General features: G+C 45.3%; 1 protein-coding gene across 8 annotated transcripts in view; it reads right to left on the minus strand.

Moving 5' to 3' along the window:
- Window positions 1-9,014, minus strand: part of L3MBTL3 (L3MBTL histone methyl-lysine binding protein 3) — an 80,534-nt gene extending 71,520 nt beyond the window's left edge. The window contains exon 1 of one of the 8 annotated variants that reach the window (XM_057408791.1): window positions 8,562-9,014. Coding sequence is in view for 2 of the 8 variants with exons in the window: in XM_057408775.1 (XP_057264758.1) it covers window positions 3,687-3,721 (35 nt within the window). In the remaining 6 variants the exon portion in view is untranslated. Of the gene's footprint in view, window positions 1-3,247; window positions 3,473-3,686; window positions 4,362-5,994; window positions 6,345-6,472; window positions 6,680-7,158; window positions 7,312-8,471 lie in introns of those variants that run through there. The other 7 variants (XM_057408783.1, XM_057408818.1, XM_057408766.1 and 4 more) reach the window with 7 other exon arrangements.
- Between the last annotated feature and the right edge of the window lie 5,478 nt (window positions 9,015-14,492).

Genomic DNA, 14,492 nt, shown 5'->3' on the forward strand with positions numbered 1-14,492 from the left:
TGAAAATATAATCCAATTTACATTATTTTAATCAGAAAAATTGTACCAAACGCAGTAACACCACCACAACAGATACTGCTCTAGTTTTGGGTCTACAATGTGGACTCCCTTGTCTTTCTCCTAGGTTTCCTCTATATTCCCAGCAGAATTCTTTAAAACCCTGACCACCACCTTACTCCAGGAATACTTTGGTTACACTAGAGCTGCTACACAGTATCAACCAGGTAACAGGAGCTGGATCCCAGTCAGTAACCACTGCCTAGGGTGAAAGCTTCTACATTCCCCTTATCATACAACAGTAAGGGTTCATAGAAGGCTCTTCGAGAAAACTTTGTGTATTTTACATGACAAGCTTGAAGTTAGAACCACATGACTGTGTCTTCTCCATCTCCAATTTCAGTAATCCTCTGTGAGAAAGTACTGAAAACCATACCATTGATGAACAAAAATTTATTTTAAAATATGTCAATAAATCTGAACAAACTCAGTGCAAACTGAGAAATTCCCAAAACCAACAGACCTTATTTTTTAAAAGCACTTCCAGGCAAGATCTGCCACCCTACCTCAGGGCAGCTCCTGCAATACAGCTTGGGCGATCTCTAATCCAAGAGCATGATACATTGCAGAGCTCAAGCCCACCAAGCATCCAGGCTTCCACACAGCAGCAGACCAGCTCAAGAAGGCTTCCACAAAACTGAACTGCAGCACAATGGAAGAGGCGCAGGCCTTCTCTCAAGAACGCAAAACCCAAGCTGCTAAGGAGTAGCTGAAAAATTGCATCTATCCAGAAACTTGTGAAATTTTGAGGACATCAGTAAACTAGTGCTTATCACGGGTAACAAGCTCCCCATGATTACCCTGGCTAAGGAAACACAAAGCTGTGTTCTGTATTAACTAAAGTTTCTAGGTAATCTTAAATTATCACCCTATTTAGAAGACACTTCACTCAATCCTCCTGTAGTTTATTCGTTAGAGAAAACATGTTCCAATGGTTTCTGCAGAAAGCAGGACAGAAGATGGAAAGAGACCCAGGAGGCTGTGGGAAAATACTTCCCAGCAGTGGCTGCTGTCCCATGCAGCAAGGAGCAGCAGACAGGCACTCCATCAAATGCTGGTGTCTCTCAATAGTGCCAATCTTGTTATAGACACACTCTGCAACAGAAAAACACCTACAAAAAAAATGACACGGGGGAAAAAAAGAAAATATAGAGCCCAGCGTACTTAGGCAGGATGCGAACTGTGAAAGTAAAAAAAAAAAAAAATTAAATTGAAAAAAGTTCAGGGCATACTTCTCTCAAGAAAATATACAGATTTTAACTTATTTACACCTAACAAAGGCTCCTCAGGTAACAATCAGCAATAATAATCTATTCCAGTGTTTGATAAGGTACTCATTAGTGTTTCCCTTTTAAAATTAATTCAACATCAAAGACACAATCTGTACTTTCACACACTGCAGCCTTCAGAAGTGTTCTTGGTGGAGATGAAAAGGTCATAGGGCAACACAGATAGAAATTAATTTACCAAAAGGAGTAATATTTAACAAAATATGTTTCCAGCTTTGTTGAGTTTAAACAGATAAAAGATAGGACTATTTCCCTCTGCTAATGATAATGTGGAGTGAGATAGAGACCAATTAAATTGTTACAGCAATAAGATACTAAAAAAGGATGAAATCATCGCAATATATACACCTAAATCACAGAACAAAGAAAACTACCGAATGTCTTACCTACTCTTTTTTTTTTCTTTTCAAGCTCTGATGTAGTTCTTTGAACCAGTGTAACTCTTTCCATAATGATTTCATTTGCTATCATTTCTGTTGCTACACTTCCAGAAAAGCAGTAAAAATATTCAAATAACTAGATAAATAATAATAATAGGTTAACAAGGCAAAGCAACTACAGTAATGTTCCTATGCCTATCACTGAATGCCACCTAACGTGAAGGAAAGGACATAAAAGTAAGAACTTGGAGCAGTCATCTTCCAAAAGCATCTCCAAAATCTATTAGGGATGTAGCTGTATCTCAGTCTTCACAGCCATAAGCTGTAAGATTTATAGAGGAGCTTGCTGCATGTTAATATTTCAACATCAACTTTGGTTTAGACATATGTAATAAATGAATTAAAATAAGCAAGCATGTAAAATAAAATTAGACACATCTCTTAGAAATAACTTTATTTTTGCCAACTGGTTCAACAGTAAATGAGTCCCTCACAGAGGACATAACAGCACTAAAAATTAGATACTTTCATCTGTTGAAAGACTCTCCAAAGATGTAAAGCGAAGAAATAGGAGAGAATATGCCAATTAAGCTTACAAGTGGTTTTTGAAAAAGCTACAGGGTCACGTACTGAATACATAAAAAAGTAATAGGATACTTTTTTTTTTCAGTCAGTGCTTTAAAAACTACCCGATACCTAGCCAAATTTTGAAAATCTAAGGTGCTACCTGTGAAATGTCTGTATGATTTCTAACCAGTGGGGCCAACCCAATACCAGGTCACTGGGCAGCAAAGAGAGGAGGTTTCAGCAGCAAAGCCACCAGTCAGCACTGCCAGACTGGCATAACCGGTCTGCAATGGCATGTCTTTTCTTTTCATGCATCTCTGTGTACTTTTATTTTTACTTTAGAGGATTTCTACAGCCACCATGACAGGACAGCCTAGCAGATTTCCTCCATGCTGGTCCTTTCCCCAGACAACAGCTCTTGAGAGAAGAGGCAAAACTGTCTGTGGAGCCAGAGGAGGTCTTGGTAAGTGGCACCAAGGGTGAGGTCCAAGGAATAAACAGAGGTCCTTATGGAGCCGAGACATGGTCCCTCTTCCCCACAAGGCTCAGTGACACCACCACTGATGGATGTTCAGGAACAAAGGCAACAGGTGAGTTTTATATCCTAACATCACAGATGGTTATTTTGGGCACCTCCAAGGAGGAGGCTGCTTGGTACAGCACCCATGGGCAGAAAAGCCACATTTTCCCTAAACAATAAATCAGGAAAACAAAACAGATCACAAGGGACAACTTGGTGTACCAGATCTGCAAATATACTTACTCTATACTTCTAGACACCAAGGGACAAGTGGATGCTCAGCTTCAGCTTTACTTGACATGTAAGAATGTGAATACTTACCAGGGCTCACTTGTTACACCGCCGAAGCCACACAAAGCAGTAGCTGCCTCTACTTCAGAGAGACTTTGTATTAAGCTAGCTTCATGATGACAGCAAAACCAAAGCCAACTCACTGTAAACCCAGAGGGGAGAGCTCTGTTTTTCTTCTCACAATCCCCTCTTTGGCCTGGGTGCACGCAACACTTGTTTTTTTTAATCACCCTTCATCTTTTTGCACCTTATTCTTCACTGAAAGAAAAACAACCACAACAGGAACAGTGCAGGAAACAGTAAAAAGCTTTGAGGCTATTCACCACATTTTAATATTCGCTTTGCTTTATACCTGTTCAATGATTCAACTATTTTTTTGTTTCATTAAAAATGATATCTGTAGATGATACATTTCCTCACAAGTCTCCTTTTTTTTGTTGTTTAGGAACTACATTACCAGTTCTGCCATTTTTCTGGTCTGTACGCTAAAGAGCTGTTTGAGTAAATTTTACTAATTTGCCAGTTGCTTATGATGTTTATTACCAGTAAGTTAATTTAAAGGTACATAGCTTCTATACACACTCACAAAGGGACGACAGCTTAAAAATCTTTGCCATTCTTAACACTTGTTACAGAAAACAGACCAGATTTCCAGTTGATGAGGTCCCTTCAGCATTATTTCTTCTTCTTTATCTGTTGCTACTCTTCTGCCTGCTAGATTCTTCAGGGGTATTGTGTCTGTTTGTTCCTGCTTCCCAATACTTTAGCTTAAAACCTTTTTCCTCACAGGATGAATCTGGACATAGATGCATTCAAAATGCTGTGAAGCCCGAGTCTGCACTAGTGCTAAAGGAGATTCATGCTGTTCTCACCTGAGTCTTACCTTTGTCAGCAAGCTAATACAGGTATTGCTGTAGCATCGCTAGAAAGAAACGGGGTAACACAGTTACATGTAGCTTCATCTACCACCTCATTTTCAAATATCCACAGAACTGTACAGTAACAAGTTACCCAATATCAAAGCTATCCCATCATCTAATGAAACAAACCACTAACAACTTTCATCTTGTTCATAAAGAACCTGCACTTCACACCAAAAATTATTTCCTCTGCAATGCTTTCATGACTTTTATTTCTGTTATTGTCTGTGCAGGCCTCGGTGGAGGTTTAACCTACTCAGATAGCAACACCTGAGTACAACAACTCTGAAAAGTCTTGGTTTCTCTTAACTCCTTGAACCAAGCACAGAAAGTTACAGAAAATTTCTGCCTTTGTGTATCTGTGACCCCTTTCCTGTGCAGACACTTCCTTGAGATGAACTGTGATGCACCAGATCTTCTCACAGAATATCTATCACCTGACCTATTTCATATTGTTATTTTTTACACAAAGTTAATTCAATGTATGTCTGAAGGCTCCTTTTGTCTGACTCATGACCTGCTCTTCCTCTTCTGCCAGTTCTCAGCAGCTTCCATGAGCTCTGCTGTCCTTTTAACAATTAATTCACCTTTTTCTAGCTCCTAAATATACTCAACAGGCTACTGCATTTAGAGACCTTCCCTTCTCCCTCATAAAGAGTTCAATTCTCCCATTGCAATGAGCAGTCTTACCATTGGACCACTAATAAGCTACAACTATGCACACACACTATCAAACTTCTCAGGAAGCCCCATGCCAGGTAATGACTGGGTCCTCACACCCACCACTCGCAATCCATCATCCTTACCAGCAGTATTTAAAAACCCAGACAGTAAATGGAATAGCCCACAAAAAGTCAACAGCCTCTCTTCACAGAATAGGTGATGCCCAATAAAACTGAACAAGTCAGAGGAAAAGGACTCATCACATAATCATTTTCTTAAGTTGCTAGAACTTTTGAAAGCAGCAGTAGAAAAACTCATTAAGCTGAAGGTGAAACATACACCACAACAACACACAAAACCAGAGTTCACTTCAATTGTCCAACTGTCAACAAAAAACATCCAAGATGATTGGTTTGGGCACCTTCATTAGAGCACCAGTTTAGGAGAAGACCAACTGTATCACAGTCAAAACTGCTGAAGTCACACCAGGAAAAAATGAATACCCGCACCACCCGATTTAAGCAGAGTGCTTTACTGCGTTCAGCTGCCGGTTTCAGGGAGTTTCTCTCTGACAGATATTCATCACACAAACTTCTGTGAACCTGATAACTTCCTTGGTAAAACGCACCAGTTTCCTGAACAGCTTTGAAATTTGCATTGAGAAAACTGTGCCACAATCCTGAATGCAGACTATTTCCGAAAACAGCACAAGCTGAAGTTTTTGTATCCCGAGTTTTATTTATGCTCACCACCTGATTTTTAGCACCCACGACTAAGCACCCATTCATGAGTAGAAACAAACAGCAAAAACGGTCAGTCCAACGCCACTCAACCACACGAGGGAAATTAAGAAGGAAAACAGAAAAAAGTGAAAATGGAACTAGTGGTACCCTTCACTGTAAAGCTTACACACACACCCATGCTATTAATTAAGTACAGGTAATTTAACACCATGGAAAAGGCTGTGACCCTCGGCACCCGGGGAGGCTGCCGCATCTCCAGGGGCCTCCTTCCCCAGCCGCGCTACCCGCTGCCGCTCGCACCGCGCTCTCCACTGGGACAAGCGACACGACCACGGGGCGCGCCCCGCGCAGCTCCCCACGCAGGCCGTGGGCCGGGCCCACCCGCGGCGAGGCGGCTGGGAGCTGGCGGGCCCGGGTCGCGGCCGACCCGGAGCCTGCCCTGCCTCCCTCCCTCCCGCCTTCCTTCCCTCCCTCCCGGCGCGGCGCAGCACGGCAGCCGGAACGCGGCGGCGAGGCCCGGCGGGCGCGGCCGCCGCTCCCCGGCGCCGGCAGCCCGCGGCCTACCACCAGAGGTCCCTCCTTGGCCAGTTTTGCGGCGTGTTTTCGCTGCACTTGAAACTTTCTGGAGAAAACCCGGGCTCAGGTCCGCGTCTTCCCCAGGCTCGGACAGAACCTCCGAGACAAAAGCGCCCGCCCGGCCGAATCCTGCGCGGAGCGCTCGGGGAAAGCGGTTCTCAAGTTGTTCCGTTTCTCTCCTGAATTTGCCTTCCCACACACACCCCCACCGGGGGCAATTAAAGGCAGCGGAGGGGGAGTGCCCCTGCCCGGAGAGGGGGCGAGCGCCGTGCAAGGGGGTTGGAGAGGAACTGGGTGTTAAATGTTCCTGAGGAAGTTGCACAACGAGAGAGGGACTCTGCTTGTTTACCGGGTCCTTGGCTTTTTTAACTCCCAGCCCCCCCCGAGAACGGAATCCGGGAAAAGGAGGCTCTTTCCTAGGGGAAAGGAGAAAAAAATATATATTTGAAAATTGAAAAAATGTTACCTTCTCCTCCCTCCTCCCCTCCCCCAGCGCGGAGGAGGAGGAGGAGGAGGGGGGCGAGCTCTCTCTTTTTTCCTAGGAAACTGTTGGGGTTTGCTCCCCGGCCGCTCGGAGCCGATCCCCGCGCATCCCTCGGCGGCGAGGTCGCCCCTTCCCGAGGGCGGGGCGGGCACACACCGCCCCCAGAGGGCTCGCCCCCCGCCAGCCCCGCAGCCGCCAGCGCCCGGCCCCGTGCTACAACTTTTTCTCTCACGCTCTCGTGTGCGCCCGCTCCGACGGGTAAAGGGGGAAAAGCCATGGCGGTGGGCAGCGGGCTCCACTGCGGCCCCGGCGCGGCGCCCCCCCCCCTCGGGCGCTGCCGCCCCGGCGGCCTCTCCCGAACCCCGGCCCCGGCTCCGCCGGAGCGCCTTCCCGTCGTCCGCCTCCACCCCCCATCCCTCCAAAAATCGCTTTCCGCTTTCCCCCGGCCAACAAAACACCACCTCACACACGTTAGCGAGAACAAGTGTGCCCATATCCTGTTATGTGCACCGGCTGCGAGGACGGGGAGGGAGACACGCTTGTGCGCGGGGGCCGCTCCCCCAGCCCGGCCGCACTCCAGCCGAGAGCGCGCAACTTCACAGGAAAGCCGCGTCCTATTCCCTGCCCCCAGCCCTCCTCACCACCCCCCCAGCAAAATGCGCACTCACGTGTATGTGCACTCACATACACCGCCGGCACCCCGGGGCAGCCCCTGGAGCCCCCCAGGCCGGCCCGCGGAGCCGCCGGCGGTGACAGACGCCGGCCCCGCCGCCACCCGCAGCCCGGAGCGGGCAGGGGCCGCTCGCCGCCGCCTCGCGTGTCTGCCGCAGCGCAGCGAGCGCCGCGCACGCACCGCACAGAGGCAGGAACTGAGCACTCGAGCTAAAAGACTTTTTTTTTCGCCTCTTAAAAAAAAAAAAAATGCTAGAAGCTTTTTTTTTTTTTTTGGTATGTGTATGTGTGTGCAAACTTTCCCCAAAATGGCGGAAATTGGGAGATGATTATATTTTAAATATCTCTCGCACACAATCACACAAAGTGCAGGAGCGACGGAAAACACAAACTCCGCTGAGCGCTGAAGAGGCCTTCGCACACGGGAACCCACGGCACATTCAACCGGTATATCCCGGCAGCCGCCACCTCCCGCCGCTTCCGACCGAAAAACAACCCTGGGCTCCTTCACACCCCTCTCCGCTGAGCATTGCCCCCTCGCAGCCCGCACTTCTCCACCGTCCTTCAGTCTGTGTGAACAAAGAGCCGGGGCTGGAGAGGGGGGGCTCGAGTGGCAGCGAGCCCCCTCCCTCCTTCCTTCTTTCCATCCTCCCCTCCTTCGCTCCCAGTCCGGCGCTCACACGCACACCCGTGTCCGTGTCCGCGTCCCCCCTCCCCCCCCCCGCCACCCCGCCGCTGCACCCGCATCACATTGTTCCCAACAGCGCGGCGGTGCCCCGTAAGTGTCATTAAATGGAGCCAACTGACAAGCTCATTGGTGGGGCAAGTCTGCAAAATGTCTCTCCCCTTCCCTTCCCCCTCACTTCGGAACCCACTCCCCCCCCACTCCCCAAAAAGGCCCCCCCAACACATTTCCACAGCTCCCTCCCCCGCAGATAGATATATATGTACATACACATACGTGCGTGCGTGCCCGTGTGCGTATATAAATACACAGCGCATACATCTACCCATGTACACCCTTCGTGTGTTTGGGAAGAGAAAAAGAAATACCAGGCACCTCTCTCTTTCTTTTGTTCCTCTTTCACACTCGCACACTTATGATTTAGTGCGGTCCCCTGTGCCCCAGCCGCTCCCCAGCCACTTGCGAGTCACTTGCCCACTTTCCCCAGCATTAACTTCCATCCTCCCTGCCCGAGGTGGTGGGGGAGAAGCCCCCTCCCCTTCCCCAGATACGTTTCGTAAGGGAGGGAGAGGAGGTGCGCCTCTCCCTTTATCTCTCGCGCTCTCTCCCAACTTTCATCCTCACCGAGGGGGAAAATCAAACCCCATCGCCAGCCTTCGCCGCTGCCGCTCCCTGCCCGGCTGGCGGATTAGCTCGGAACCCGCCGCTCCTTACCCCCCCAAATTCTCTCTCTTTTCTCCGTCTCTCGAGTAGTTCTGACAAATATGGTCCAGGGCTGCGGGCACCAGTGAGCATGCGCCCGCCGAGCCGGGGCTGGGGAAAGGGGAAACGGCCGTCGCCGCGGCGGTTCTTCCTCCCTCGCCCGCGCTGCCGCTGCGCCCCAGCTCCGGCAGCCGCCACTGGCCACCGGCCACTTTCGACAACCGTCACCCTCTCCAAAACCCCGGCCGCCGCCAGCGGCTCCGGCGGAGGTGTATCATCTTCCCTGATTTACTGCCGACGCCGGAGGAATAATAAGGAGACTTGTGCAGCAGCCGCGCGCTATTTTGGGCGCCTTCAAAAATAATGCCTCGCACTTTTGGGGGAGAGGGACTGTGAGGTTGGGCATCGGCCGCCCCGCCAGGTGCTGCTGAGGCCGGGGGCTGGGCCCCGTCGTCTCCGTGAAACGGACCCGAGACAGCGGTGGGACAGTTCCTCCCCGGCGGCGGGAGCGGGGCGTTGAGGGGGGGGGGGGGCGCTGCTCTCCCCGCTTCCAGTGAGGGGTCACCGGGGCGGGTCCGAGGCCGAGTCGTCCACAGCCGGGCTCCTCGGGCGCCCCAGAAACGCGGGGTTCCTCAGCATGGTCCTTAGGATGGGCCTCTTCTCGTCTAAAACCTAGCCTGCTTGCACACTAAAAGTAGTTTCCGATGTGCCACCTGCCTGGATTCTCTCCATCGTTGCCCTGCATTCTCAAATAAAAATACCACCTAGAGCACTTATTTTCTGTCACTTGTTGCTCAGAAAACAGTAAAAACTAAAGGCCCTCCTTATTTCATGGGATTGGCCTGGGTGGACTTCTTTCACCTACAACGAGGTCAGTTATGCAAAAGAACACTAAACAAAATAGATCTACATGAGGCCTAGCTAGACTGGGGGGGGTTGGAGGGGAGGAAGAGAGAAGAGAGGATCACAACCAGGTGCTGATATATATATATACACTTTGAAAAATGTATGTCTATACATATATATATCATTTCAGGCAAAGTGTAAAACAACACAGAGCATAGCCTTAATTATACTAGTCCTAATGGGTTTTTTTAGACCACAGAATATCTCACTAAGGGTGACTACATCCTTAAGTCAAAAAATGTCAAAGTGAATTTTGAATTTTTAATGGTTTGGCTTATTATTATATATCTCTTTAAATAACTCTCAAATCTCGATATATGTTTTGTTAATCCCAGTCATGACCAGTGTCCAAGCTTTCTCTTGATTACTACAACAGAAATATTAATAAACACTAATAAATATCTAGGAATAAGTATCAGCATTAAATATCAATAGAAATAAATACATAGCCAAAATGCTCACCTACAAAGTCAGACTCACTAATAAAATGGTTTATACAAGACCAAATGCAATCTTTTTGCTACCGATGATATGTATTCCATTATAGTAGTATCCCATGATGGAGACAGCATTGCACTGGACACAGGCTAGAGGTGCTTCTTCTCTGACAGGACTTCTGAGTCTCAGCTTCTGTTCAGTAGAGCATTTACTTCAGAATGTGTATTAAAATATTTAAGAATCACACTTGGCAGCTCTCTTTGCTCCATGCTGAAACAATTCAGACATGACTTCAATTAGACTTTTACCATACTGTCTTGAGAGTTTCTATTTATTTAAATCAATTTTTCTTCACAACAGTAAAATGGGGCTCACCCATAAGTGTTTGCAGCATTGGTGCTTAGGCAAAATAAATGGGAGTTATTTTATGATGAGCATTTCTCACGCAGCTTCAGCTCAAATGGCATATCATATAGGCTGCAATTTTTGTCAATGAACATATGTTCATTAGAAACTAATTACAGAAAACAGTATTAACCTAATTGTAATGATTAGTGATAACATAGATTTAAACTCTTCTAAAACACAGATGCAAAATATAGTAAAGGATGAGAAAATTCCTACTTTCCACCAGTGTACTGTCAGCTGAGGAAATTCATGGGTTAGAAACAAAGAATAAACTGTAACTGAAGTCATTCAGTATTTTTCTGAAAATTATTTCCCAATGTTATTGAAATGGTTTTATGCAGATAGTTGCCAAATAACCAGATCATACTATTGTAGCCTTAAATTAGCTGGGCTCTGCAGAAGACTGTTAAGGAATTATACAATTTGGTACTATTTAAAAATCTTGAGGATGTTCAACCTGTACTAATTATTTCTCCAGATGACATTGAGGTTTTGGGGGGAGGCTGTGCCATACCCTGTTATGAAGAGACATTTCTAAGAATATAAATGATGAGTTATCTGCAGTTATTTTATTTATGCTTGAAAGACTTTGTCCCTTTTCCTTTGAAAATCTTCAAGGAAAACGTAGAACTTGTAAAACCCTGTTATAATTCATCTAACCTACTTGCAGAAGTCAGGAGTGACTTCCTTACAGGAAATGAAGACACAGGTGAAAAAATCTCCTTGAAGGATACACACTGGAAGTCAGAACTGAAACTAAGTACTTGAAGTTGGGCATAGTTTCATTATTGGATCAGTAGTTTCAAATGGATACCCATTTGATTAAAATAACCTAGGAAATTAATAAAGGTACTTCTGTTCTCTTCTTCTATCCTTGCCTTAATTATATTGTGGCAGCTTGTGATGTATAATAAGCCCATTATTTTGTCAATAAAATTTATCATGTAAAAATAGATTGAAAGTTATTAAAATATGCTCTTTAAACATTAATTCTGTTGCCATTTTATTTAATGCTAGACTTCCGTCTGTATTCCAAAGATGGAAAATTTTGAACACTTGTTTTCTATAAGTATGGCGTTTAATATGATTTTGGCAGTATGTTTAACGACAGATTTTGGCATAGCTAAACTTGATCTCTTAAGTATTCTCATAAGTGACTGAACAGGTATTTGTTCTATAGCCAGATACTGGTTATTTTTCTAAGAGCATGTGCATGAACATCCAGATACATGGCTTCCAAATCCCAATTACTTAGCACTAATTGTTTTCTGCGGTACAGATTATGATGCCTTAAAGATGGCCTTGTTTCTCAAACACAGCCTGGACATAACATTTTCTCACCCTTCTAGCAGCCTGTGCAGCAAATTGTGTGACCTTTCTCACCAGTGACAAGCACCAGTCTGCCACTTGATTCTTCCAGAAGCCAAACCAGGGGGACAAGAAAGAGGCCTTGAGGCAAAAAAAAAAAAGAAAAACGCATTGGCAAAAAAATGTTGTGTATGTTATGTTGGATATAAAACTCTAAGCCAAGAAAAAGGAAGTGCAAAAGCATTAAGAAACTGGGGATGAGAAGAGATGGTGTATGTGCCTGTATAGTAAGAAAGACAGGCAAATTGCAGTCTATGGTGATTCCAGTTACTCTCAATAGTGTTCTTTCCTCTCCAGGAAATTTGATGTTCCTGTAGATGTGAAGAAATAGTGACCGAGTCATTTTCAATAGAACTGTTTTTTGCCACTAAGCCCACAGTAATTATCAAAGTTGATTCAGATGCCATGCTAAACTGGAGAGCCAGTATTATTTCCTAGCTCTGAAATTTGAATATGTGCCCTGGCCACATCCCAGCTCCATACCAGAGTGAGACTTGTGTATGTAACAGTTTTTTTCCTGGGAAGGAAGCTTGAGCCTGAGTACTTGAAAGAAACTGCAGTGTTTTCCAGGAAGGTTTCAGCCCAGTATGCACCTGGATGCTCTCTAGGTGCAGCCTTGGAGAGTTTGTTTCTAGAGACTGGGAGTTTTGAGACATTGTGAAGTAGGTGTTTCAAAGATATCATCAAAGTTGCAAGACTACAAAGATTTCCAGAGGTGGTGTTCATCCTGAAGAAATTCACATAAATAACCAAAGTTACTGGATTGTCATTCAGTGTGAAGTGAATCCAGAGCCATATTGCCTATGAAAAGTCTGGGGAGAATTGGACTAGAATAATGAGGTGTAAAAGCAGAAGTCATTTGTGAGAGTGGGTCAAATGCAAATTAGGACTTCTATTGGGAATATTGATGAGGACTCTTGTGCCAGGAGAGGATTGAAATTGGAAGCTTGGACAGGCGGGTCAGGCATTAGGGAATGGCTTGGAGTACTGGCAAACTCTTGAATTAGTTGAGGGAAGCAGGAGACAGCACTGTTTCATGTGGTAGGAAGGAGGAGTACAAAGGTACAGCAGAGACTGTGCAGTCTGGAATGGATGGTAGGCCAAAAGAAATTGGCAAGAATAAAGGTCCTGTGGGAGGGTGAGGAGTACTAAGAGAGACTTACCACAGAGAGAAGGACAAATGGTGTGGAAAGAGGCAAAGAGAGTGTGAGGGGGCAAGGAAGGAAAGGGGGAGGAAGGGAGGGAATCTGCATCAGGAAAAGCTGGAACAGCAGGAGATTTGCATCTTTAAAAATGGAGTGTAATAGATGAAGTTCAAAGGGGTAGTAATGAGAAATATCTTGATTATGGGTGGGGGAGTGGCCAACCACTCCAGAGCTCTTTTTGACATAGACCTCTATTCCTGCATGCTCTTTTCTAAGGTGTGTGAGCACATTCTGCATATAAGAGCCATTATGATTTCCCTTAGCAAAAGGCTTCAGCTCCAACCATGCATAAGATTACAACGGCTTTGCAGCAGAGCATTACATTGGAAAGCCTGTTCAAGCTGGATACTCCAGACCTGTCATCCAAAAAGCTAGTAGTCACTCTGAGAGCTAAGGCTGTATTTTTAAATAAGCACAAAGAAGGCAGATTGGTGAGGCAGCATAGGAACAAATATCACTCTTGGGAACAGAAGCTGAAAGAGAAAGGGTTGCAGCCTGCACTCCTTTTGTGAAAAACAATTCTGTTGAAATGCAACAAATAAAGGGGTTATTTTAATAATTGTTGGTAGAATTTCTAGATCCATAACCGTTGCTGAAAATATCTGGAAGGGAATAAATAGTTCACCCTGTGGGTTTGATTGGACAGCAAAGCCTGGCAGCAAAGGGAAAGGAGGAGGAAGTCCCATCCAAGGCCCTTAAGACACAATGGCAGAGTTAGAACTTGCTCTAACTTGCTCTCCCTGGAGAGCAATAGAACAGTTTTTAGAGCAACATGTGTCAGACTTAGTGACTCGCAGTCACATGTGGACATTCTTCATAAAATATGAATTGATGAAGCAGTAGATGAACAGGAAGAATCCCAAATATTGCTTGTACTTGGCATAAGATCATGTAACTCAAAGTATGCATGTGGACTCTTCTTTCTTTATTTTCAGTCCTTTTTATCTAATAGTGTCCTTCAACAAGTAAATAAACCCCTTTGTTTTAAAAAGGCATTGATGATAAAAGACAGATTGCATATAACAGGCAATACACACTTGATGTATGTGGGATAACACACATGGTTACTCCAAGCAATCATATTTCTCCTTGAACTGGCTAATGCAAAAGTCTGACGACAATGGTTAAAGGCAGTAGAAAGAAAACAGAAATGCTCAAGGCTGTAGCAAACACTGAATACAGTTTTTTTGGACATTGATAAGAGTTTTTTTCTTATCTGAGAATTCAGAATTAGGGTTGCAGCAGAACAGGTATCCGCTAGGCCTATGAAATGCGATTGCAATTAAAGCAATAGAGAAAGCTTTTCCTATTTGCTGTCAGGCCCAACATCCCTTGCAGAATCAGAAGTGCATCCTTCATAACATTTTTCCAATGACGTCATGTCACATGGACATGCAGCAATAGCATTCCCTTCTTTGACAAGCAACAGAGAATATTAATGGGCCCTGGTTCTGAGACTGACAACAAATGGATTATTCAGAATCAGAGAAAATTATATTCTGTTGTTGCCAATCCTGAGTCATGAGGCTTTGTGGATCCAACTCTTACAGTTCCTGGGTTTGAATAGTGAGCATTGTGGCTATATACCTGCTATCATGGATTTATACATCTAAATATA

The sequence above is a fragment of the Pezoporus wallicus genome, unplaced genomic scaffold, assembly GCF_028554395.1.
Source record: "Pezoporus wallicus isolate ANWC-B61680 ecotype Strahan unplaced genomic scaffold, APGP_CSIRO_Pwel_v1 contig_3817, whole genome shotgun sequence".
NCBI lineage: Eukaryota > Metazoa > Chordata > Aves > Psittaciformes > Psittacidae > Pezoporus > Pezoporus wallicus.